This window comes from Taudactylus pleione, unplaced genomic scaffold (genome assembly GCF_031769625.1).
Source record: "Taudactylus pleione unplaced genomic scaffold, aTauple2 ptg000172l, whole genome shotgun sequence".
Taxonomy (NCBI): domain Eukaryota; kingdom Metazoa; phylum Chordata; class Amphibia; order Anura; family Myobatrachidae; genus Taudactylus; species Taudactylus pleione.
The window spans coordinates 3057244-3081395 of record NW_028284574.1 but is presented as its reverse complement, the minus strand read 5'-3'; the positions used below and the strand labels follow the sequence as shown (position 1 = coordinate 3081395).

The 24152-nt window shown below is 41.6% G+C and overlaps 1 protein-coding gene across 3 annotated transcripts in view; it reads left to right on the top strand.

Moving 5' to 3' along the window:
- Positions 1-24152, top strand: part of WNT2B (Wnt family member 2B) — a 167300-nt gene that overhangs the window by 89772 nt on the left and 53376 nt on the right. For 2 of the 3 annotated variants that reach the window (XM_088475448.1, XM_088475451.1), the window contains exons 3-5: positions 15994-16271; positions 17881-18145; positions 21452-22462. In XM_088475448.1, coding sequence (XP_088331574.1) covers positions 15994-16271; positions 17881-18145; positions 21452-21681 — 773 coding nt within the window. In that variant the 3' untranslated portion in view covers positions 21682-22462. Of the gene's footprint in view, positions 1-15993; positions 16272-17880; positions 18146-21451; positions 22463-24152 lie in introns of those variants that run through there. The other variant, XM_088475450.1, reaches the window with a different exon arrangement.

Below are 24152 nucleotides of genomic sequence, written 5' to 3'. Positions count from 1 at the left end.
TTAACAAGTCACCATGGTTTGTGCTGGTTTCATAATGGTGTGGGGTGTGTTCACATGGCATGGGTTGGGTCCACTGGTCTGCCTGAACATGTCATTGACCAGTAACCACAACATTGTTTTTCTTGATGATCATTTGCAACCCTTCATGGACTTCATGTACCCCCACAATGATGGAATATTACAGCAGGATAATGCACAGTCATCAATCCCAAGTTGTCCAGAATTAGTTTGAGGAGCATTTGGTAGAATTCTGACGAATGGAATGGATACCATGTTGCCCAACATGAACCAAATCGAGCATTTATGGGATGTGTTGGCCATTCACAGCCAAGAACCTGCAGCTACAAATATCAGGGAGCTGTGGTAGCTATCCAGATTGCATGGGTCAACATTTATCTAGAGGTACCACATCGAGTTGTTGCACTTCGCCTGGCTAGAGGGGGTCCTACACGATACTAGACAACTATCCCATGACTTTTGGCACTCCATTGTATAAGAAATTAGAAGCAGAATAATCTTCATTAAGGGCCTGAATCACACTCCATATGCGGCCACAAACACAATGTAAATATGTTGCAAACAGAATGCTAAAGCTACTGTACACGTCTTCCACTGTGTGCATCATGCTGATCAATGGTTTTTCCATCCACAGTAGCAGCCATCATCACTAGTGTCACTTACACCTACCCCATGCTGCATGCAAGAAATCCATCTGAAATAGGTGTCTCTTTGGCATATGGACAGCTCTGAGTAAGATGCAACTCTATTATACACCTACTAAACTCTCATGACTCTCAAACTAAAGTTCTTTTGCATGCGTGCACATTTTTCCTGCCCTGCTGCCACCCAGAAACACCCATTTTGCAGCCGCAGAGAAACAGCCAAGATCCCTTCAAAACAGAGATACACAAAAAAGCTACTCATTCACTACAGTGCATACACAGCTTGCTTCAGAGCCGTGTGTGACTCAGAATCAGGCTCTTAATGTCTCCTTAAACATGCAGTAATGCATAAACCTTCTGCCTGTGATAAGTGACTCTTTCTCACTGGTGTAGTTACATGGGCAGATTGGGAATTTAAAGTGTCCCTGGACGATAATCTGAAAGTGGTCCCATATGTTACAGTAGGTGTGGACAATTTGCCAGTAGGCAGAGTCATATCCCTTCTGTGTGGGTGCCTACATGCAGCTGAATGTGGGAGTAACCAGTATGCTGGGCCAGACTGGGACTATAAATAGGCCTTGGCATTTAAAGAACACAGGCCCAACCTAACGTCAGCATCTGGTTCTGACAGACTCCTCCCCTTACTATTCATGACTCCTCCCACTTCTTAGTCTATGCTCTTACAAATATAATTCATATTAGAACTACATACAAGTATATATAATTTTCTGTATTAAAATACACACAACAGAGCACATCCTGCAGGGGGATCAAACATGCCATAGTCAGACATTTGGTATGTGGTTGGTTCTGTTAGGTAATGTTGGCACTTCATTGGTGTAGGTCACACACAAAGAAATGGGAAGGCATTTTCCCAATTGATAGTGTTCACTGTAGGATTTTTTAGGGCAGGTGATGCTGAACAAAGAGGAGGACAAATCTGTGCACACCAATGCAGAACCGTAACTACTCATTTTGGTGCCCTGTGTACAAGACAAGAGCATTGGTGCCACCATCCACAACTGAAGCAGGGAAAAAGTAGTTGTGGTTTCGCTGGGAAGGGTCGTGACCACTCAATAGTACCCCCAATTCAAATATGCCACACAGTAGTGCCCCTTTGTCACATTACACAGCACAGTAGTGCCCCTTATTCACATTATGCCACAGTAGTGCCCTTTATTCACATTACGATACACAGTAATGCCCCTTAGTCATATTAAACTGCACAGTAGTGCCCCTTAGTCACATTACATCACACAGTAGTGCCCCTTATTCACTTTACACCACACAGTAGAGCCCATCCACTTTATGCCATACAAATCCCATTCATGTTATGCCACACAATAGTACTCCTTATAAACAGTATGCCACACAGTAGTAGTGCCCCTTATAACACATTATGCCATGCAGTAGTAGTGCCCCTTACATATTATGCCACACAGTAATGCCCCTTACACATGCCACACATTAATCCTCCTTATAACACATTATGCCACACACAGTATTGCCCCTTTTACATTATGCCTCACAGTAATGACCCTTATAACACAGTATGCCACACAGCTCCCCTGATACATTCTCCCTCTTACAGCAGATCCCTCACACAGCTCTCCCACCGGGCCCTCACACAGTTTATCTCCCCTCATGTAGTTTATATTCCCTCATGTGGCTTCCCCCCTCATGCAGCTCTTTCCAACTTACCTCTCTCTTGCGTTTCTCATGCTGTGCCCAAAACGCCTCCTTCACCACTTGCTCCTGTGACTAATATTGTCATCCATGTGGGTCCTCCTACTCTTCTCACGGTGGCTCCTCTTCGTGTGGCAGGAAAAACAGACACACGATGATGTTACTGCGTCATCTCATTCCTGCTAGCACAAAGGAAGGGGGGAGAGCCGGACTGAGTCACTGTCTAGCACCGGGTGGCTCGGTGCACAGCAGGACAGGCAGTCTCCTTCAATTAGGCAGCCACAGCACTGCCTGTACAGAGTGCTGTGGCTGGGCACGCAGCTGCCACCGGGCAAAGTCAGCAGACCGCCTGTACACACTTGCCAATGGACAGATATGTGTGCAGATATCTGTCCATCAGCTGTGCAGCACAGCCGTTGCAATATGTCTGTGAACGATGTCATTCACACACAGACATGTTGCTGGTACACACTGGCCAATGGGCACCAAATATATTGGCCGATCAATTATTCGGCCAATATATCTGTCACTGTGTACCCAGCTTAAGGGTTAATTACCAATTTGCTAGAACAGCCAGGGGGCACATGAGCAACCAATCCTATGCCTCTCCATAAAGATTATCTCCTCCGTTCACCTGTGAGAAAGTTAGCAGGATGTAAATATGTCTGTGTGCAAGCGCTTTTATACTTACACTATTTGATCCTTAGGGTAAATTTACTAAGAATCGTGTTGGTCCCAATTTCATCCATTTTTAAACATGGATAGTATCGATCAAAAACGACCATTTGTTTTACAAAAAACTTCGGGAATTTACCAAGCTCCCGTGTTTGACAGGATCATGTTGTCCGATGATGTATTTGATCGATCCTGTCCGTGTTTAATCCCCGAGTTTGCCAACTGAACAAGCAGACTGCACATATCAGAGAAATATGTGCAGGCTGCTTGTGTGTGTTAGTGCAATGTAATGGTTCAAAATAAAAAAAAAAGACTTAGGGTCACCCCCCAAAAGACCTAACCAGCCCCAGGCAGCTCACCCAGTCCTGGTTCCTAAAAATACGGGGGGAAAACGTGTAGAGTTCCCCTGTACTTTAGGAACCAGCACCTGGCTGCTTGGCAGACCTGGTTTTAAAATTAGGGGGAAAAATTGTGTAGGTGTCCCCCTATATTTAAAACCAGCACTGGACCAAAAAGACACCGCAGTGTAATGCCACAGCCAGGGGACCCTATCACCGGGTTTCCCCGGCCAAAGCATTATCACCCCAAACCGATCAGCCCAAGCTGGGAATCTCAATAAAGGGGTCCCCCCTCTCCAGAGCACCCCAGGCTTAGTCTGAAGCCCAGGACTCTTCCCCATTCCCCATGGCTGTGAGTACGGGGGTAATAGTAGTGTAGAAATTGAGAAACTATTGTATTTTACAGTGGCACTACAGGTGCCAGCATGCCTGCCCTTTGGCACTTGTGGAACTACAAGTGCCAGCAGGTGGCCGGCACCTGTATCTCCACTGTAAAATAAATAGTTAAAGAACCACAACACTCATACACCATGTCAGGTATAACTTTATATTACATACACCTACCTATCCCACTCACACAAACTTACCTGCTGCCAGGTGATCGGTACGCTTCTCCAAGTAGAGATCCAATGGGAGTACCTGGATAAAAGATCATATACTCACCTCTTCCTGGCGCCGGTCTCCGTAGCATCAACAATACTTGGCAAAAAAAATAAAAACGAATACCATTCCATGCCGGAAAAGTATAGGTATATTTGTTACCACACATACCTATACCTCGCAAAATGACAGATGATGGCTTTACATGTAGCCGCTGCTCATTGGCTGTGACCCACGTGTGTCATAGCCAATGAGTGGCCACTACATGTACTTCCAAACTGAGTCGATGGTGTATTAATTTCTAGTGCAAATAACGGGATTAACATGGCCGAATTCTACACTAGGTACATTCTATACTACGGGGTAAATTTACTAAAGTGAGAGTTTTTAGAAGTGAGTTTTAGAAGAGATGTTGCTCATAGCAACCAATCAGATTCTAGCTATTATCTTCTAGAAGGTGCTAGTTAAATGTTAAGTAGAAGCTGATTGGTTGCTATGGGCAACATCTCTTCTCAAACTCACTTCTAAAAACTCTCACTTTAGTAAATTTACCCCTAGGCTTGTAAACTAGCGCAACTCACATGCACATACTACACTAAATAAGGGGCATGCAGAGGCAATCACAGGATTTTTAAGAAGGGGTTTATATATATATATATATATATATATATATTTACAGGTTGAGTCTCCCATATCCAAATTGCTTGGGATATGGGGTATTTTGGATAACGGAATATTCCGTTTCCGTATTTTGGAATATTTGCATTTAATAATGAAATATCTTGGGAATAGGACCCAAATATAAACACAGAATGCATTTATGTTTTATATACACCTTATACACACAGCCTGCAGGTAATTTTATACAATATTTTCAATAATTTTGTGGCTTAAACAAAGTTTGTGTAGAGAAATGAAATTCATTTATGTTTCATATACACCTTATACACACAGCCAGTAGGTAATCTTAAACATTATTTCTATCAATTTGTGCCTTAGACAAAGTTTGTGAACATTGAACCATCAACAATCAGGGGTTTCATGCCAAATAAAAATCCGTATTTCGGAATATTTGGATATGGGAGACTCAACATATATACAGTCAGGTGCATAAATATTGGGACATTGACAGAATTTTCATATTTTGGCCTCTATTCACCACCACAATGGCTTTGAAATGAAACAAACAAGATGTGCTTTAACTGCAGACTTTCAGTTTTTAATTTGAGGGTAATTACTTCCAAATCGGGTGAACGGTGTAGGAATTACAATGGTTTCTATATGTGCCTCCCACTTTTTAAGGGGCCAAAAGTAATAGGACAAACTAAACAATCCTAAATCTAACGTTCACTTTTAAATACTTTGTTGCAAATCCTTTGCAGGCAATTACAGCCTGAAGTCTGGAACGCATAGACATCACCAGATGCTGGGTTTCATCCCTGGTGATGCTCTGCCAGGCCTCTACTGCAAATGTCTTCAGTCCCTGCTTGTTCTTTGGGCATTTTCCCTTCAGTTTTGTCTTCATTAAGTGAAATGCATGCTCAATCGGATTCAGGTCAGGGGATTGACTTGGCCATTGCATAACATTCCACTTTTTAGCCTTAAAAAACTGTTTGGCTGCTTTTGCGGTATGCTTCGGGTCATTGTCCATCTGCACTGTGAAGCGCCGTCCATTGAGTTCTGAAGTATTTGACTGAATATGAGCATATAATATTGCCCGAAACACTTCAGAATTTATCCTGCTGCTTTTGTCAGCAGTCACATCATCAATAAATACAAGGGAACCAGTTCCATTGGCAGCCATACATGCCCACTCCATGACACTACCATCACCATGCTTCACTGATGAGGTGGTATGTTTTGGATCATGAGCAGTTCCTTTCCTTCTCCATACTCTTCTCTTCCCATCACTCTGGTACAAGTCGATCTTTGTCTCATCTGTCCATAGGATGTTGTTCCAGAACTGTAATGGCTTTTTTAGATGTTGTTTGGCAAACTCTAATCTTGTCTTCCTGATTTTGTGGCTCACCAATGGTTTACATCTCATGGTGAACCCTCTATATTCACTCTTGTGAAGTCTTCTCTTGATGGTTGACTTTGACACATATACACCTACCTCCTGGAGAGTGTTCTTGATTTGGCCAACTGTTGTGAAGGTGATGGCGCTTAGTCTGTATTCAGTCAGATTAATGTCTTATTAATCCTTGACAGATGCACTCCCCAAATCTCAAGGGTGGCTGCTTCTTCTCCCAAAGACTGTGTTCCGACAGCATATAATCCTATAAAATAAAGATTGGAGAAGAGAGTGCCTCCTAGTGCAGTATTGTATAATGAATTTTAACCACCACCAGGTGCAAGCACCTCTATGTGGATTGGGGTGTACCTTGAAAAGTGGAAACACCACTTTTTAACAACACGAATGACCTTATTAGTCCGCAATCTCAGGATCCTATGAACAACCCGATATCATAACTCCTTCCTGGGTGGGGGATGTTGGTCAGTGGAGCCTAGTTTATGGTAGGATACTGCTTGTGTTTATTTATATATATATATATATATATATATATATGGGATGTGCGCCGACACCTGTGCTTTGGTTTTGGATCTGTATCTCCTTCAAGATTTTGGATCTGGATCCACCCTTGTGTGTTTTGGTTGTGGATCTGTGTTTTTTTCTAAATAAAATCATAAAAACAGCTGAAATCACATAATTTGGGCCTGTTTTTTGTTCCCACAGTATTATTAACCTCAATAACATTTATTTCCACCTCCCAGCTCACAATATTGATTTCATCCAGTTTAGGCCAAAAGGTTGCATCGAGCTAGCTGGCTGAATAAGCTAACTGACAGCAGTGGGTGGCACTAACATGTGGCAGTTCAGCTTCCAACATGGCACAGAGTGGCACTAAAGTGGCACACAGGATGGCAATTTAATAAAATTAAAAATGTCAGGCAGCAGTGCCCCAAACATCACATAATGCAAAGAAAAGATTGAATTGTCCTTGGGCCCTTCCACCCACACTTATGTTGTGTATAGTAAACACGACATGCACAGTTTAACAAACCAATCACTTCAGTGACCGGGACTACCAGTTGTGGCTGAAGTCATTGGTTTGTTTGAACCCCCACAAAACAAGCTACCAACGGGCAGCTGATGTTGCTGGCAATGATCTCTCCGTGCACTAACGGGCTTTACAGAGGCAAGATGTTGTCGCCATCATCATCCGAGTCCTCACCCTCATCAGTGTGTACATCATCTTTACACAATATTCATTTGTCCCCGCTGGAATCCACCATTACAGCCACAGGTGACTCTGTAATTTTTGGATGTACTTGGCGGTAAAGGTCTTCCTCGTGAAATTTGTAGTTAATTTTGATGAACATTTTGAGGAAGTAACCTCCTATGCTGATCGCTGACAAGGTTCCCGGCTGTGCTGAAAACTGTTTCTTAGTACTCACTGGAGGGTGGGCAGCTCAAGTAAAGCAAAGCCAGTTTGTGCAAGGGCCTCCAAATTGCCTTTTTTCCAGCCAGTAGTGAAATGGATTGTCTGACATGCCTATTTGGATGCTAACATTAAAATAGTCCTCAACCATTCTTTGAATGGTGACCATATCAGATGGAGTCACGGTAGAGGTCTCATTAATTGTAGCCAATTCTTTGGGACCCAACCAGCAGTCAAAATTTGGTTGTGTTGACTCATCTGCATTACCAATGGGTCTTTTTTGGGAAAGTTACATTTTTCCTGGCAGCCGCACTTGATGGAGAAACTGAAGGAGGAGCCATCACTCCATTACGTGCTGCTTGAGCTGACAATTTCCATACCAAGAGCTCTTTGCATCTCTTCAGATCTGTATCCGCTGGGAAGAAAGACATGACGCATGACTTAAACCTAGGATCCAGCACGGTCGGCAAAATGTATTGCTCCGATTGGAAGATCCTGACAACCCTTGGATCCTGGCGAAGCGAATAAAGGACTTGATCTACAAGTCCGACATGCTTAGCTCCTCCTTCAAGCTGCTTTTCCAACAGTCTAATAAGGGGAATTATCTGACTCAAGCTGGCAGTGTATGAAATCACTTCACAGGTGATTACATAGGTGCCCAAATGCAATGGGTGCCCAATAGAGCAATTCAATTGTTGCTCCATTTGAGTGCCCGTGCCACATGTGGGCCTCCAAAAGCACAGCTGCATATAGCAGCTAATCCCGTCTAAAGTCCTGCATTGGTTGCCCATACAGCTAACTTATTGCACATTTCTGCTCACCACCTCAGGAGTTTGCAAGCAGAAATGTGTCTAACCGTGGCTATGAGCCCCGAACAGAGCAACAATTGAATTTTTCCCTCAAGCGTCCATTAGTTTAGGCATCCTATAAGACAATTGAATCACTCCCAAAGAGAGTAAGAGACTAGAGACATAGCTCTGACAGTGACAGAGTGGACCCATGAAACCGCGCCAAATGCCAGAACCAAGGCTAGGAGAACACTGGGTTTTAGTGAAAAGTGAATGAATGCAGGTGTGCTCAGTGCTATCCCAGAAAAGCTGTTAGTGGTAGTACTCCACAAACAGCAGATTACTCACCAGATGTGAATCAGCAGGAATGAGGCCTAATGCTTACCCACAGGCTAGGAGGTCTTGTTTGCTACAGGAACAGAGTTTTTCTATAGAATCCAATGACCGGCTGCAGCAAGAAGAACACAATGGGTCTGACACAGCCGAGTAGCGTCCTTGAGTCTTTTACCACAGCTGCATCTGGGACTTTATGCTTATGCCACTACAAAGCCTTTCCCCGATGTACATCCATGTGTCAGATTGTGCAAGGACTGAGATGGCCACTTGCAGTGTCTATAGACATTGCATTACCATCTGGTGCATCTTTAGCTACACCATTGGTCGCACCATTTAAACTTCTACCAGCCCTATCTTAGATGCAGTTTCTTTGTGAGCAACCGTATATATCTGTGTGCAACCGCTTTCAGCTACATGCCTGAGACACTCCCATAAGATGCATCATCTCTGTGTGTATCCTTCCAGTCACCATCCAGGAATTCCCCTTACATTTCTTCTACCATGTGCCTAAATTTGTTCTCGCGACTCTGTATGAACAAAATTGGGATGCATGTGCCTACAAGAAACATCGATCCACTGCATTCAACAAAACTGCTGCGTCCAACTCTGAATAAGGCCCAATATGTGCACCACCCCAAGTCTGGTACTGAACTGCTTAAACTTGCAAATTTACATGTGTGCAGTTTTAGTAACATTTTGTTTGTTAGTGAGATATTAACTTATAAAGGTTATAGGTATTTATTGATCTAGTATATAGCTTCAGCATCTTTAACATATTTATTCTTAGGCATTTAATGTTTTTTTTTAACTATTATTTTTAATATATATTTATTGAACACAGTGTAAGAAATGGGTTCACTTCTTACATGTTTAAAATCTTTCAATATTGGTCTTGTGGCTGCGCATCACCTACGCGTTCACACAAAGTTAATTATAAAGAAAGCCTGGCAGAGTTTATTAGCAGACAGACATAGGCTAGGAGTTATTAATGAAAAAAAACATAATTTGATATTAAATAGTGCACAGACGCAGCAGCGGCAACATTAGAATACAACTTTGAGTCAGGCCCAGGATAGGCAAGATTTTCAAGTAAGGGAAGGGATCTAGATATATTCAGATTGGGAAGAGAGTCAACAAAAGTCTTCGCTTAGAGATATGCAATGAGGCTGATTGTTGGAAAATCTACATTATCCCATAAATTGCAGAGAGGGGTGCAGCAGCCATATTTAAGGATATCTGAGCTCAAGTAATTTAAATTATGCCTAATATCAAATGTGTTTTCTACACATAAAATAAATGGTATAAACCAGGTAGGCACAGATAAAAAGTACATGTCTGACATGTGCCTGGCGCGACACAGAGGCTTGTGTTACTGTTGCCTAATGGAAAGCTTCCTGAGCTCTGATAATGGACGCAAAATAAATACACTAATCTTGCGGGCACTTTAGTCATTTAGACCAATTTTGTGACCCAACACTGCATCATCCCCATAGTATGTACTGTGAGCTATACTATATACTGAGTACCTGGGAGCCATTCTATGGGTGCAAATCATTTATATGACTACGTATGCCAATACCATCGAAAAAAAATTGCATTTATGAAGGACCCATGTCCTTATCGTCTGTTATATTACTTTATATTTCATAGAAGCAGTGTCTATTTGTCAATGCTCCATAGAAGCAGTCTATTTGGGAATTGTATTACTGTGTATGGGCAGTACGGGCATTTTTAAGAAGATCCTGTCTAAGCATTAGACAGATGATCCCAAGAAACTTACCTTATACATCACTTATAAAGGTATTAAGTGTATATTAAAATGAACAATACATATTTATAATATATTAGACTTATTCAGTGTCCTGTTCATATCGGGGGGCTGAGCATTCTGTTACGTATAAAAACTGCCCATAGGACATGCATCTACAGTAACTATTATCTGATTTTCCAAAAAGCCTTAAAGGCTAAGTCCAGCTACTTTTCATTGTTGCTGGAATTACACTTCAACTAAACCTTTGAGTCATGTTTGTTTAAAATGTGTCTACTACAATGAATCTCAACTTTTGATAGGTTACAATGGTCTCAGTTTGCAAAATTGTAAAAAAAAAAAAAGTTTGTAAAAAGTTGTAAGCATTATTGGTTGCTACTTATCATCCAGGCATTAATCAGGGAATTTAAGCAGATACCTCACTGAGACGGATTGGGACTGTCAACGGAAAGCAATCTGTTTCCTGTAAACAAAAGTGTCTGTTGTGGCCTGCCTCCCTGCTATGCTTCTCCTTATCCTGATTGTTATATAAATGAATCAAGTGGTCATCCCTGCTTATGACTGTGCAAGAAAACAGTGTAAGTTGCAGATGTCTCAGCCCAACAGTGAAATATCTAAACAGTTATTGGATATGTAAATATTTGGATAGAGATTCAGGAAGGGTGTCAGGTATTTCTGTGATGGACGAACTGTCTTCAAGAAAATATGCAGAAGTGTGGACGCCTGCATCCCACAACCAAAACACAAAGTGCTCTTTTGCAAGTTTTTGTGTATTATGAGCCTGATACAGAGTTGGATGCAGAGAAAAACAGCGAACAGTGGCAGTATTATGCTGGGCATTGAGGTCCCATTGGGGGCATGGAATGCTTTAGTGATACACTTTAGAATGTAAGCTCTTACGAGCAGGGCCCTCTCCCCTCTTGTGCTTCACCTTACTTTACTTTCATATACTTCTTACCCCCTACCAGGGCACCTAACACTTGGTTGCTTACGCTCTGTTGCATATCTAGGTGTTATGGTCACCAATGTAGCATGTATATTATCCATGTCCTTGTCCTATATTGTATTGTACTGTAAGTCGCTTGTCAAATTATTTGTTTATGTACTTTTTAAGGCGCTGCAGATCACTTGTGGCGCCATATAAATAAAGGATAATAATACACTATCTGACATTAAGGGGAAGCTCCTTTGGCACTGTTTTATTTATGTATAGCACCTAGTATCTGACTATTATCTCATTTGAATCATTGTTATTAGTAAATAGAGCAGATTGTATTATATATTCTGATCATTTAACTTAAATTGACAGAGTACATGTGCTAGAGTGAAATTCCCACAGGGTGCACAGATTATTACTGCAATTACTGCCCCAAGTACAGCAGCTTTCACTGGAGTGGAACACCTATGGGAAGCTCCCTTCTTAGCTATGCTCCTATGTAGCAAATATACATTGCACCTACAGTATATTACTGTGAGTACTACTAACCATGTCATGTTCTGTCTACCACCATTATTTCAGGTCTCAATACAGTATTTTTTAAAAGACCTTTCAAATAACACTGTGTGGTCATGCCTAGGAGCACCTCATTACTTTACATAGCAAAGCAGTCACTTTTTTTGAACTCATACCTGCCAATAAGAAAAGGAGAGGAGAGGGCTGGTGACAGAAGCCAATAAGAAGAGAAGAGGGACAAAGAGTTGATCAGAGAGGGGTGCTGACAGAAGCCAAAAAGAAAGGTGTGGACAGGGGCAAAAGCCTATCCCATGGTAGATACGGGAGTTAATTAAAGAGGTGAGAAGTGAATGTAATCAATCTGACAGGAAAGGGGAGGTGGCAGAAGATGATCACAGAGGAAGGAGGGCCAGAGGGGAGGCAATCTGGGCAGTTTGAGGGAGCATGAAATGTAGAAACGGATCTCAGATCCATAACTTATGTAGAATATAGAGCAAACAAACTATGATAAAACTAACAGACGGCCGTCATACTGTGCAGCGCCCCATGAATTCCAGAAACCTGAATGGCGCCCTCTGTCCATTTTGGCACCCGGAGCTCATGCTCCACTGGAACCACCCTCGCTACTCCCCTGCCTAGATCAACCGCTGGCGTACAAACAGGGCCGGATTAAGGGCGGGGTGACAGGGGCGGTCGTCCCGGGGTCCTCACACACAGGGTCAATGTGACCCTGTCGAGAACAGGTGTCCAGCGACACCTGTTCCCGGGTAGAGGCTCTGGAGCTGCGCTGTTCAGCAGACTGCATACAGTGTTGCTGCATCAGCTGTGGGAGAGAGAGGGCCAGCTTCACTATTATCGCATAAATCCCCCCGACGATGCCTCCACTGGTCGCATTGGGGCGGGGACAATACGACAAGCCCCACCCCCATATCCCCTGCAAATCGCGTCATTAATCGCGGGGATGGAGCCTAACTAATTGAGGAGGTGCCCGGGTCCTTTTGCAACCTGCTGATGCTTCAAGTGTAAGTGTACTCTTTTAGTGTGTGTATGTATGTGTATGTATGTATGTGATATTGTGCATATGTGTTAGTGTGCATACTGTGTATGTATGTGTTAATGTGTATATATGTGTTGGTGTGGGTATACTGTTTATGTGTATGTGTGAGTGGTGTTTTAGTGTGAGGCTTTGGGGAGGGGTAGACTCGGCTCTGTGTGGCTTGAAGGGGCCCCCCACAGCTAAGTTGCCCTGGGGCCCCCACAAGCCTTAATTCGGCCCTGCGTACAAAGATGCAATCGGTCGCACATCAGTTGATCATTGAACTTCTGAGTAACCCTATGTAACTGAGAAGCCGTAGGCTTTGCAACTGCTTATGGGATCGCAGTCACAGGCTGTGACACATCCTGAAAACAGCCGCAACACAGCTGCATTTGAGCCACCACGCCCCCTCCATAACCTCCCACACACAGGGACCCTGTCTATCAATCACTTTGCGAATAAATCCTCACTGCGACCATTGTCGCAGCACATGTGCAGTGCGACTTATAGACATGCACAGTATAAAAAAATTGCCCAACAGCATAAACATCGGCATTGTGTCCATGTCTGAATCATGGCTTCCATACTTATAAGAGAGAAAACAAGGTAATCCCTTTGCTGGTAGGGTGTTTATAACGAACTGTTCATTATTACTATTTGTTTATATATGGTTCTACATGTAGGTTTGCATGAGAAAATCTGCACTTAAATATAATAATGTATCTTTTTAAAAACTAGTTTGAAATACATAAAATATGTAGACATAGTCTGGGTACTCACCAAGGCATACCATTTTGAATGGCTTTATGGTGGTAATGAAAGTAAGAGTGGGTGCGCAACTGGAAACCATATATCAATTTTATAAGGAGTTGTCAATAAGCCCCCCTGTGGTTTATGTGGCAGATAATTATTTGGCTCTGACTAAAAGACATGTTGGAAGCATAATCTCCAACGGAGTCTATATGACATAGTTCTGATGTGCTGAGGAAGTACATTGTTTTACTACATTGTACTAAATTGTGTCTTAAATGTAGTTTCTATTCTTGACAGGTAGTTTTGACACCCTCATGTTCCTCATTGATGCTATTCTAATTTACACAGGTTTTACTGAGTGGTGAAATAGCTATAAAATACCAGACCCTGTGCCCAGGAGAGCCCATTATTTTTATTCTTTTTATTTTGCTGGATTTATGGTGCATTTCAGATGTGCGATTCTTGAAGATGTTCACCAGTAAGAGATAAAAGTGAAGTTGAGTGAATCTCGCCTGGAGGAGACAGGAATGTGCTTCACAACAGCTGCAATCCATTAAATCTATGAAATTATTTAGCAATACTGAGCATTATCACATACTTAAAAATCACTAAAATACTTCACAAATACTATTCAAGTTCAATGATCCTGTAACATTAGACCACTGTTCTGTGAAATGTACATGTACCATAGGAATAGGTATGAAATACCAATGCCGGAAGGCCGGCAGCTGAAGATCTCGACTAAGGTAAGTAACACCCCTAACCCTCCCATTTCCCCCCTCGTGCCTAACCCTAACCTCCCCCCTAGTGCCTAACCCTAACCTCCCCCCAGGGGTGCCTAAACCTAACCCCCCCTCCCCGCACCCTAAACCTAACCCTCCCAGGGGGTGCCTAAACCTAACCTCCCCCCGGTGGTGCCTGACCCTAACCCCCCTTCCCCTAGCCTAAACCTAACCCTCACGGGAAGGGGTGTCTAACCCTAAATCCCCATAGGAGTCCCTAATTCTAACTCTCCCCCCCCACGGCTAAGCGCTCCCAACGCCCAGCTTACCTACAATCGGGATGCTGGGCGTTGGGATTTCGGCGTGGGGCTTATGATAGGCGTCGGTATTTAGATGCCTAATATTAGTCCCATGCCGGGATTTCACAGTCGGGAAGCCGGCAGTCGGCATTTCGACCACCAGCTTCCTGACTACATCCCGTACCATAATATCACTACAGCTTGTTATAGTCAAGCTACTTAGACATCACTATCCAAAATTACTAGAAAGGAAAAGAGCCAAAAGGGCAAATTACACTGGTCACAAGACCACGTGACACCTATGAGAGGCCACGACTGCACTAATGCAGCTACAACACTGCAGATGTATTAAATGCCTATTGTAGATGCCTCTTTGATTCTCCCATTTTTCTAAACCACCTAATCCACTTAACATTTGCTCATTCCCCTCCCATTCTTTCTTATGTCAGTTTGCTCTTTCCATTCCTCCTCATCTCTGCAGTTGCACATGACCCTATTACAATTGTTCCTAATCTTTTATTGCTTTTATCCTTTAAGACTTACTGTGATTGTAATATAACCCCTGCAATTCATACCAAATACAGTACCAACTCCAAACATCTAATCATAAAGTAAACTAATAATAATCATAAAGTAAACTACTGTAATATATCATAGGTCATATACAACTATATCTTGCATATATATGACAATGATTATTAATTTTCTGTGCCTGTTTCTGTCCTGATTAAATGCCTGTTTATTAGCCATAGCTTACATTATGATTTTTATTTTGACAAAATGTGTTATTCATTTAATTTGCTTTGTCTAGTTAAGGGAAATAAGCAAAAGTCCCTAAACTTTGACAAAGAAATAAGAGAGAACCTGAAGTATATTGATAGAGTCAATAACATACCATGATTACAGAGCCTATTTATCAAAGTAATTATGACCCTAAATATGCACAAATGGCAGTTTCCGCATGTTTAAGGCAGAATTAATTTTATCTGCTATTTAAGAAGGCTGTAAAACATAATATAGTGGAGATATCTCCTTCCTTGTGAGCAAGAGCGCTCACAGCAGCCGTCCCCATAGTTTTCTGTGGGAATGGCTTTAAGAGGCTATTTAACATGCTCCAAAAAGCTAAGCTTGTCTCCGTTAGTTAATACCATCTGAAGATGGTTTTAGCCTATGGGGAAGCCCAAACAGAGATTTTCTGATCGCACCCCTGTGAGCTCGATCTCTTGCCAATGCACATTGCAATTGTTTCTCTTTGCACATGTGCAGCCTAATGTACTTTCATGTGCAGTGTGCTCAAATACAGAAGTAACGTGATATAATTAGATAATTAGAGAAGTTATATTAGGCACAGTGAGTTTGTGCAGTTATGAATATTATCACTGACCGGCATTGCCTAGCTATAATATAGTAACTGTATTTTATTGCCTCTTTTAGGTAGTCGAGAAGCAGCCTTTGTCTATGCCATTTCCTATGCTGGAGTGGTTTATGCCATTACGCGTGCTTGCAGTCAAGGAGAACTGAAATCTTGCAACTGTGACCCTAAGAAGAGGGGGCGCTACAGAGATGAGAGAGGGGAGTTTGACTGGGGAGGTTGCAGTGACAACATTGACTTTGGAATTGAATTTGCCAAGGATTTTGTGGATGCCAAGGAAAAGAAAGTGAAGGATGCTCGGGCCTTGATGAACATGCACAATAACGGCTGTGGTAGGATGGTGAGTTCCATTGAAACCCGTGAGCATTGTTGTAAACATGAGATTTTATTTATTAAAAAATAAATTGCCAGAAATGATCCTCTATGAGCAATAGTGATGAATGCCCTGCTTAATTCATTTATCTAACAAGTAAACTAAATGCTTCATCATGTACTAAAATTTCTCAATGTTGAAAATAGTAGTAAAACAAAAAAATGGCAGCACAGAACAAATCATAATCCCCCCCCCCGCCCCCTTCTTCCCGATGTGTCCATGTGTCCAGATCTAGGGATAGTAAACTATTAATGCTGTTTGGAAAGAGCCCACTGGAGGTTTATGCAGAAATATTTTGTGCAATAAATACATTTCCATGCTGGATAATTTATGGTTCTCTAGCTTAAAGAGAGTAAATAGTTATGGTTTCAAAGGGAGCCATAAGATAACATTTGAAGAGGAGGGGTTTATGGGGAGCATTAATCTGCCAGATTTCCTATGCCCATACTGTGTCATCAGCTGCTTATTTGATGTTTTGTTCTGAACTGCTTAGTGATAGAATAGATTAATCATTCTTCATACCACTAATAACTTTTGCACAGCAGAGGAACCCTGCAGGGGCATTAGGGTTATATATTTCTTTATTAAGGCTAGCACTAAGTATGTAAACGATTCTGAAAAAAATTAAACCCATTGGGCAAAATTTACTAAGTGGCGGTTTCTATTCTATTCTAAACCCCGGCGGTTTGGTGGCTTCTATTCTATTCTAAACCCCGACGGTTTGGTGGCGGTTTCTATTCTATTCTAAACCCCGGCGGTTTGGTGGCGGTTTCTATTCTATTCTAAACCCCGGGGGTTTGGTGGCGGTTTTGCAGCGGTTTCTAAATGACAGCCCTGTTCTATTCTATTCTAAAATGTGTTTTGACTGGTTTGGTAGCGGGTTTTTTTTCTGCAGATTTACTAAGGCCAAAACCGCTGCAAAACTGCCATCTAAACACATTTTAGAAGAGAATAGAACAGGGCTGTCATTTAGAAACCACTGCAAAACCGCCACAAACCCCCAGGGTTTAGAATAGAATAGAAACCACCACCAAACCCCCAGGGTTTAGAATAGAATAGAAACCACCACCAAACCTCCAGGGTTTAGAATAGAATAGAAACCGCCACCAAACCGTCGGGGTTTAGAATAGAATAGAAACCGCCGTCAAACCGCCGCTTAGTAAATTTTGCCAATTGTTTCTAATGTCATCGTACCCACTTGTGTTCAGTTAACAGCGTTTGTGCTATCCATATGCGTTTACCGTAGATAAACACATTTAACCTCAAATGCATGAAAGTCATGTGTGTTTACTAATGTTAAAAAAGCAAACACAATATCAGTGGGCATCGGGCTTTATTTAATAAACTTGAAATGTTACCCAAAGTCAAGAATTTTCCTAGTGAAATTAAGAAAATAAAAGTTGCAACACATTTTAAATAAACCCCCTAAGCTGTTACACTATGTAGCAAATCATTACAAACATTGTGTCATAGTGATTGTAAAACCTGTATATATTGTATTTTATGTGTGATGAGTGATTAACAACTTGTATTTCAATGTGAAGTTCCATCCTAATCCCTATCCTCTGTCTCACAGGCAGTAAAACGTTTTATGAAGCTTGAATGTAAGTGCCACGGGGTCAGTGGGTCATGCACATTAAGGACTTGTTGGCGAGCGATGTCAGATTTTCGAAAAACAGGGGACTATCTCAGAAGGAAATACAACGGGGCAATCCAGGTCACCATGAATCAAGATGGTATTAGCTTCACAGTGGCCAATCAGAACTTCAGAAAACCCACAAAGAAGGACCTTGTGTACTTTGAGAATTCTCCTGATTACTGTGTGATGGACAAGTCTGCAGGTAAGGCTCATTTGTTGTCCTCGGTTAAAGAAGCATTTTTGTCATGCAAATGCCCCACAGCTAAATGCTGCTGCAATCAGGAGACAACTCTGGCAAAACTCAGCACCTTGTTTGATCTTCTGGCAGCCAAAACATAAAGTATTCACATGCTTCCTCTTGTTTAAAAGTAATCAGTTAAAACCTGCTTTGATACATTAGATATCTTTCACTTTTATGTGTTTTATCATTTCATCATTGTCTTAAAGTAGTAATTTTCTAAAAGTTTAGACCTGTATAACGTAGTGACAGAAATGCTATTTTACTTGGTTGGCTGAGTTCTTATTAATAAGTTATTATACAACAAAACAATATTCTTGGGAGAGAATATATTGGTTTTGTTAGTCTGCTAATGTTTACGTACAGATTTTATATTTTTCTTAAGCAATTCCTGGTCCAAATAGCCCTACTGCTAAGAGGGACACATTTATTAATTGCCCACATCTACTTGTAATTAAACCCACTGTACACACCCCCATTTCTTTTATTTGGGTAAGATACTAGACTTAAGGTGCACACACACTAGCCAAATATTTTACACGATCAGCCCGATTCCGACGCATCAGGACGATAGATCGTGTAAAATATGTCCTAATCGTGAGTCTCTACTCACGATTACGATGCCGATGCGCATACCCGCTGGTCGTACATGGCATCTTCAGATCTTGTCTGCTGCAGGCAAGATCTGAAAATCTTATCACGATGCACTGGAATAGTATAAGATGCACGATAGATCGTGGGTCAATTTGGATTGTTTTTAACACCAAATCGTGCCCATGACTGCAGGGGGAGAAATCGGACACAGTATCGGATCGTGACCTGAATGACTAGTGTGTGGGCACCTTAAGTTGGTTACCCCTTGAATAGATTCAGCATACATTGGATCTAATTATTATTGATAATGCACATTTTTATTGGATACTTTTGCATTTATCTTGCTGTGGATTATCCTGAAGTCCCTACTATGTGAATTTGCAGTTGAAAAATCATGTGGAATTCCTCAGTTCGCTTTGAACTCTGTGTGTAGTAAACATAGGGCTGGCAATTACAATATATGGGTCCCACTCCAAAGATTCATTCTTTAGCATGTACCTCATGTGTGAAAATGGGAACTTTTTAGTAATGGGCCTCCAAACACTTTTTTGAACTCCCCTCCAGGACTATATGCAGTCATGATGTCTCCAATCACTATGTTGACATTCACAATGCTGACAGCAGAAGGTCGGCATTAATAATGTTCACAAGGTTAAAAATGTCAATATCATTAACGTCGATATTTGCAATGTCGACTTGTCATAATATCAACATTACCATTAGGGTCACTGTTAGGATTTGGGACTAAAAAGACTATGTCGACTTTTCAATTATGTCAACATAATATCATGGTTGACATGGTCAATGTCAACACTTTTCCTGGGGGTTCGCCATGGGCTCGGGGCTATGCGAAAAATCTGAAGCCACCCGCAACTTCTGGGAGACTAGGCAAGTATGTCCTTTAGTGTACAGCTATTGACTCATGTGACTGTGTGCTCTTACATGACAGGTTGAAATTATAAGTTGAGCTGGATGAAGTTGCTGACAGTAAAAGGTTTAGAGGCAACAGTGGATCTTCATAAGAGAGAATTGTGGTGTAAAGTCCATTTTGCCAAGATCATTTTTCTAAGTGCTTAAGTACATGCCCCAAGTGCTCCTCTTGTTAATTGCTATCATGAAATGAACAGGAGCTTAGTATATAAGTAATGCAATGGCATATAAATGTGGGAGAACATACGCTATTAAAGTCAAATAATTTCTATAGAGATATAAAACACAGCTAGTCTTATAGCTGCAGTCACTGTATAGATTAATTTTGCAGCATACTAAGGCCCAGAATTATCAACAAGTGATATTCCTGTTTTTACTCGTTACTAATCTTAAATGGTGCTCCAGCCAATTAGCTCCTGTCATTTTTCAAACACATGACAGCAGCTGATTGGTTGGCGCACAATTTAAGATTAGTAACGAGTGATAACAAGAATATCACTCATTGATAAATCTGTGTCTGAGAATTAGATTTTATTCTTCTACACAGAAGGGGAAAAAAACACTTAAAAATATAACAAACTTACTGTTTTAAAGGTGCTTTTGTGCAAAATCATAGGGAAAAGATAATGAGTAATATTAAGGAAAGAAAATCCAAGCAATCATATAGTTAAACATTGAAAAGAAGCTGATCAAGACCAGACATCATGAAATCAGTAATCTGTCAGATTTATGGATAGTCTTACTGCAATAATGGTTAATGTACATCAATCAGGCACTATTCTTATTGCTGAGTCAACTATGACTGAAGAGGGATTTCCCTTTACTTTACTAGTGCAAACTGTACAATGAGGAGCAGTGATGTCATGTACTGGATTATTTCAGAACATGCAACCTCAGGGTTTCGGAAAAGCCTTTCATGCACATATAGAAGTTACTACTGAGTGATACCAGTTACAAAAATGACATTAAACCAAGGCTCAAAAATGACAACATAGTAACCAAAAATATTTTGCTACCATTGAAACTGACTGCTAGAAGTCTTGAAAAAAATAAGATCTTTTTTGTGTTTGTTTGTTCTGTTATTTACAACTTGGCATGTGTTTTACATTTGTGTATTAGCATCTAAATTATTACTACAACTTCTAAAAAGGCAGATAGAATTAATAGGAGTATGAAAAAAAATATTTTAGAAATTGATTTACAGTCATTTGCTGTCTACCATATTCCTCCTGGCAGAGACCGATCCCTCACTTTTAATTTACCTTAGACTAATCCCTGTTAGTAAATTGCAGTGGTGGATTATAATAGGGGCAGGTGTCACAACTGCCTAAGGTCCAGGGCAGTAGTGGGATTCCAGATCTCTGATCACCTTAACTCTGCCCAGAGATTGAGCAAACCAATTGGGCGGTTGACTGTATAGACCAACAGCAGAGTTTAAGGCTCCCTCTAGTCATTAGCCTACCCAACTCACTAGTTTGCAGAGATTACTATTTTGTTTTGAATGTGTTTTTGTTTGCTAAATGCAAATTTGTGTTCCTGTGTGTGTAAGGACAATAGGACAGGGTCAGCTCTTTTGTTCTACATGATATGATGTGTATACTGGTAGGTGGTGACCCAGTAAGTGGTGGGTCTCCAAAATTTGGTTACAGATTGCAACCAATGATAATCACTTTAACACTTGCGTAGTGTTTGTGGTTTTGGCACAACTGGACTTTTTATAATATGCTGCACTTTGATCTCTTACAGGCTCGTTGGGCACTGCAGGAAGGATATGTGACAAGGTCTCCCGTGGGACAGATGGCTGTGAAGTCATGTGTTGTGGTAGGGGCTATGACACCACCCGAGTCACCCGGACCACCAAATGCGAGTGTAAATTCCACTGGTGTTGTGCAGTGCGCTGTAAAGAATGCGAGGAGACTGTAGATGTACATACGTGTAAGGCACCAAAAAGGCCAGAGTGGGTGGACCAGACTTGAATTCATCCAAGGTCTGTACATTTGACAAGAAGTCACGAGCCCCGCAGGATTCTGGGTTTAAGTGTAGTACATCTGCATGGCTTCTTATTTAAGTAATTCTGCAAGGCACTAAAGACAAGACTACACTTCCCAGGATGTAATGCGGACTCTGACAATGGCCAGCCTGAACCAGGCCTCTCTGTATGAGAAGATTGCAATAAAATAAGTGGTTCAAAAATTGTGATTCCTGGTCTTCTAATGGTACACACCAGTCTGCTGCTTTACAGCTTTCTCCTGCTGTGTGACATTTTCTCATTAATGGAGACTGGTCCTCATACACAAGTACTTTTGATCAATATGCTATAAGTATACATAAATATATTGATGTTAAAAGCAAGGGTAAAGTAACAAATCATTTACTGCAGAAGTCACCAAATGGTTAAATATTTGGGAACCCCTGCAGTAACCGTCTACATGACAGTTCTCCACTTTCAGAAACAAGGATACAGTTCACTGGAAGGATGTAACTGTGCCTATCATGCACACTTTGTCATTTTTATGGTTAAAGTCTTCATCATGCTTGGAAGACTGCAATTAAATAAAGTTAGGTGACTATGTTTGTACTGGTAAAGTCAGCAAACTTTATGAAGCTGCTTGGAAAGCCATGGGGATTTTCCAGAACCTTGTACACAATCTCCCATGCCGACTGCACAAGTAAAAAAAAAAAAGACTTTGAAAAAGAGGACTTTGGATGTGACTGTGACACCCCCAATTTGTAAACATGCTTGTATGATGTGTATACTGCTTTAATATTTTTTTAAAATCTATATAAACTTATATTGCAAACCAATTTTCTTGTACTCTTTGCCCATTAAGGACAGTAGGTATGCTGTTCATTTATTTGCTTGTATTCATATTACCAGAATCTGTGGGGTAAAGCATTCTGATGTAAATTATATGGATATTAGAAGTCTATTCTCATATAAAAGTATACGGCTGCAGGCTCAGTAAACACTGCAGTGAAGACATCAGGAGATATAGTTACACAGCAGCCGATTTCACCTCAAAATTTAAATTGGCACTAATATTAAGTGCAATAATACAACTATTAATTACAGGAGTTTATACATATGTTAACATGACTTGTGTATTATACACGTAGCAGTCATGTTGTTGTGCTACAGTATATATTCTTTATCCACGTACCACAAACTCAGTAAGCACTTCTGTACTAACATAATGGAGCAAGTTGCTCAAGTGAGGGCAGATTTGAATGCCTGGTGCTTAATTGCCGATGGACAAAATACATATCTGTATTTGTAAAAGAGGATATGAAGTTCAAAGGAAGAATTTCATGAAAATATAAAGTTGGTGTCAGGATGCTGAGACTTCACAATGTCAACATTCATTATGATTTACGTACTGTAATGTCAGCATTGTTGAAATGTCGACACTGTGCATTTAGGGCCTGATTCAGAGTTGGGAACAGAGGGCCTGATTCAGACCTGGACCCTAAGTTGCGCGCACTCGCTCAGAGTGATGGTCGCCCATCTGCGCAAGCGTATAAGTCGCAGTGCGCGTGCGCAAACTAGTACGAGCGATCGGATTTTGTTCGCTCGCTCGCCCTGAAAAGACTGCCCAGTGGAATGAGTGACAGATAGTGCCGTTTGTGGGTGGTAACAGGGGAAGGTGCTTGTGAACGGGGGAGTGGTACTGCGAACGCAGGAACGTCTGACCGTCATAACGGAGTTTAATGGGTGTGCATAATTAGCAAAGTAGCGTCATTGAACACGTCACTTGGTTGTTTTTTACCCTAAACTGCTCGCAGTTCTTGCGGTAGGGTAAGGTCTACCTCAAGCGCTGCGAGCAGCTCCGATGGCTCTCAATGTTACCGATTAATCCTTCAGATACCGGAGATGACGTGTGTTGCGAGTGGCAAGGGGGCGCCTTTATACACTAGCGAGCGCTTATTGCCAGAGCTCGTTAAGACATAGAGGGCGTCCTTACGAGATGCAGTGCGAGCGCTTAATTTAAATATCCGGCCCCTTTTTGCCAGCGAGCGGCCGCAATTTGCGAGCGGGTCTGAATCAGGCCCAGAGTAAGAAAGAGCAAGTAACTGTGCATCTTGCTAAAACCATGTTGTACTGCAGGTGGGGCAGATTTAAAATGTTCAGAGGGATTTAGATTTGGGAGGGCTGTGTCCAAACTGATATCTAAATTGCAGTGTTAATATAAAGCTGTCCAGCATTTGTGGGCTACATGCAAAAGCAGCCAGTATTTACCCCACATGCAAAAACAATGTATGTATTTGACAGTGGCGTAACTAAGGGGTGTCGAGCAGGGCGTGTGCCCTGGGCGTCATCGGACTGATGGCGTGCCGCTGGCTGCGGTCCAGGACAACGTGGTCAGTGTAGTGCAGACTGGCTGGAGTTCGGTCAGCCCTACACAGTAAGTAACAAATGCACAGCTGCACACCGGAGGCTGTGTGTTTG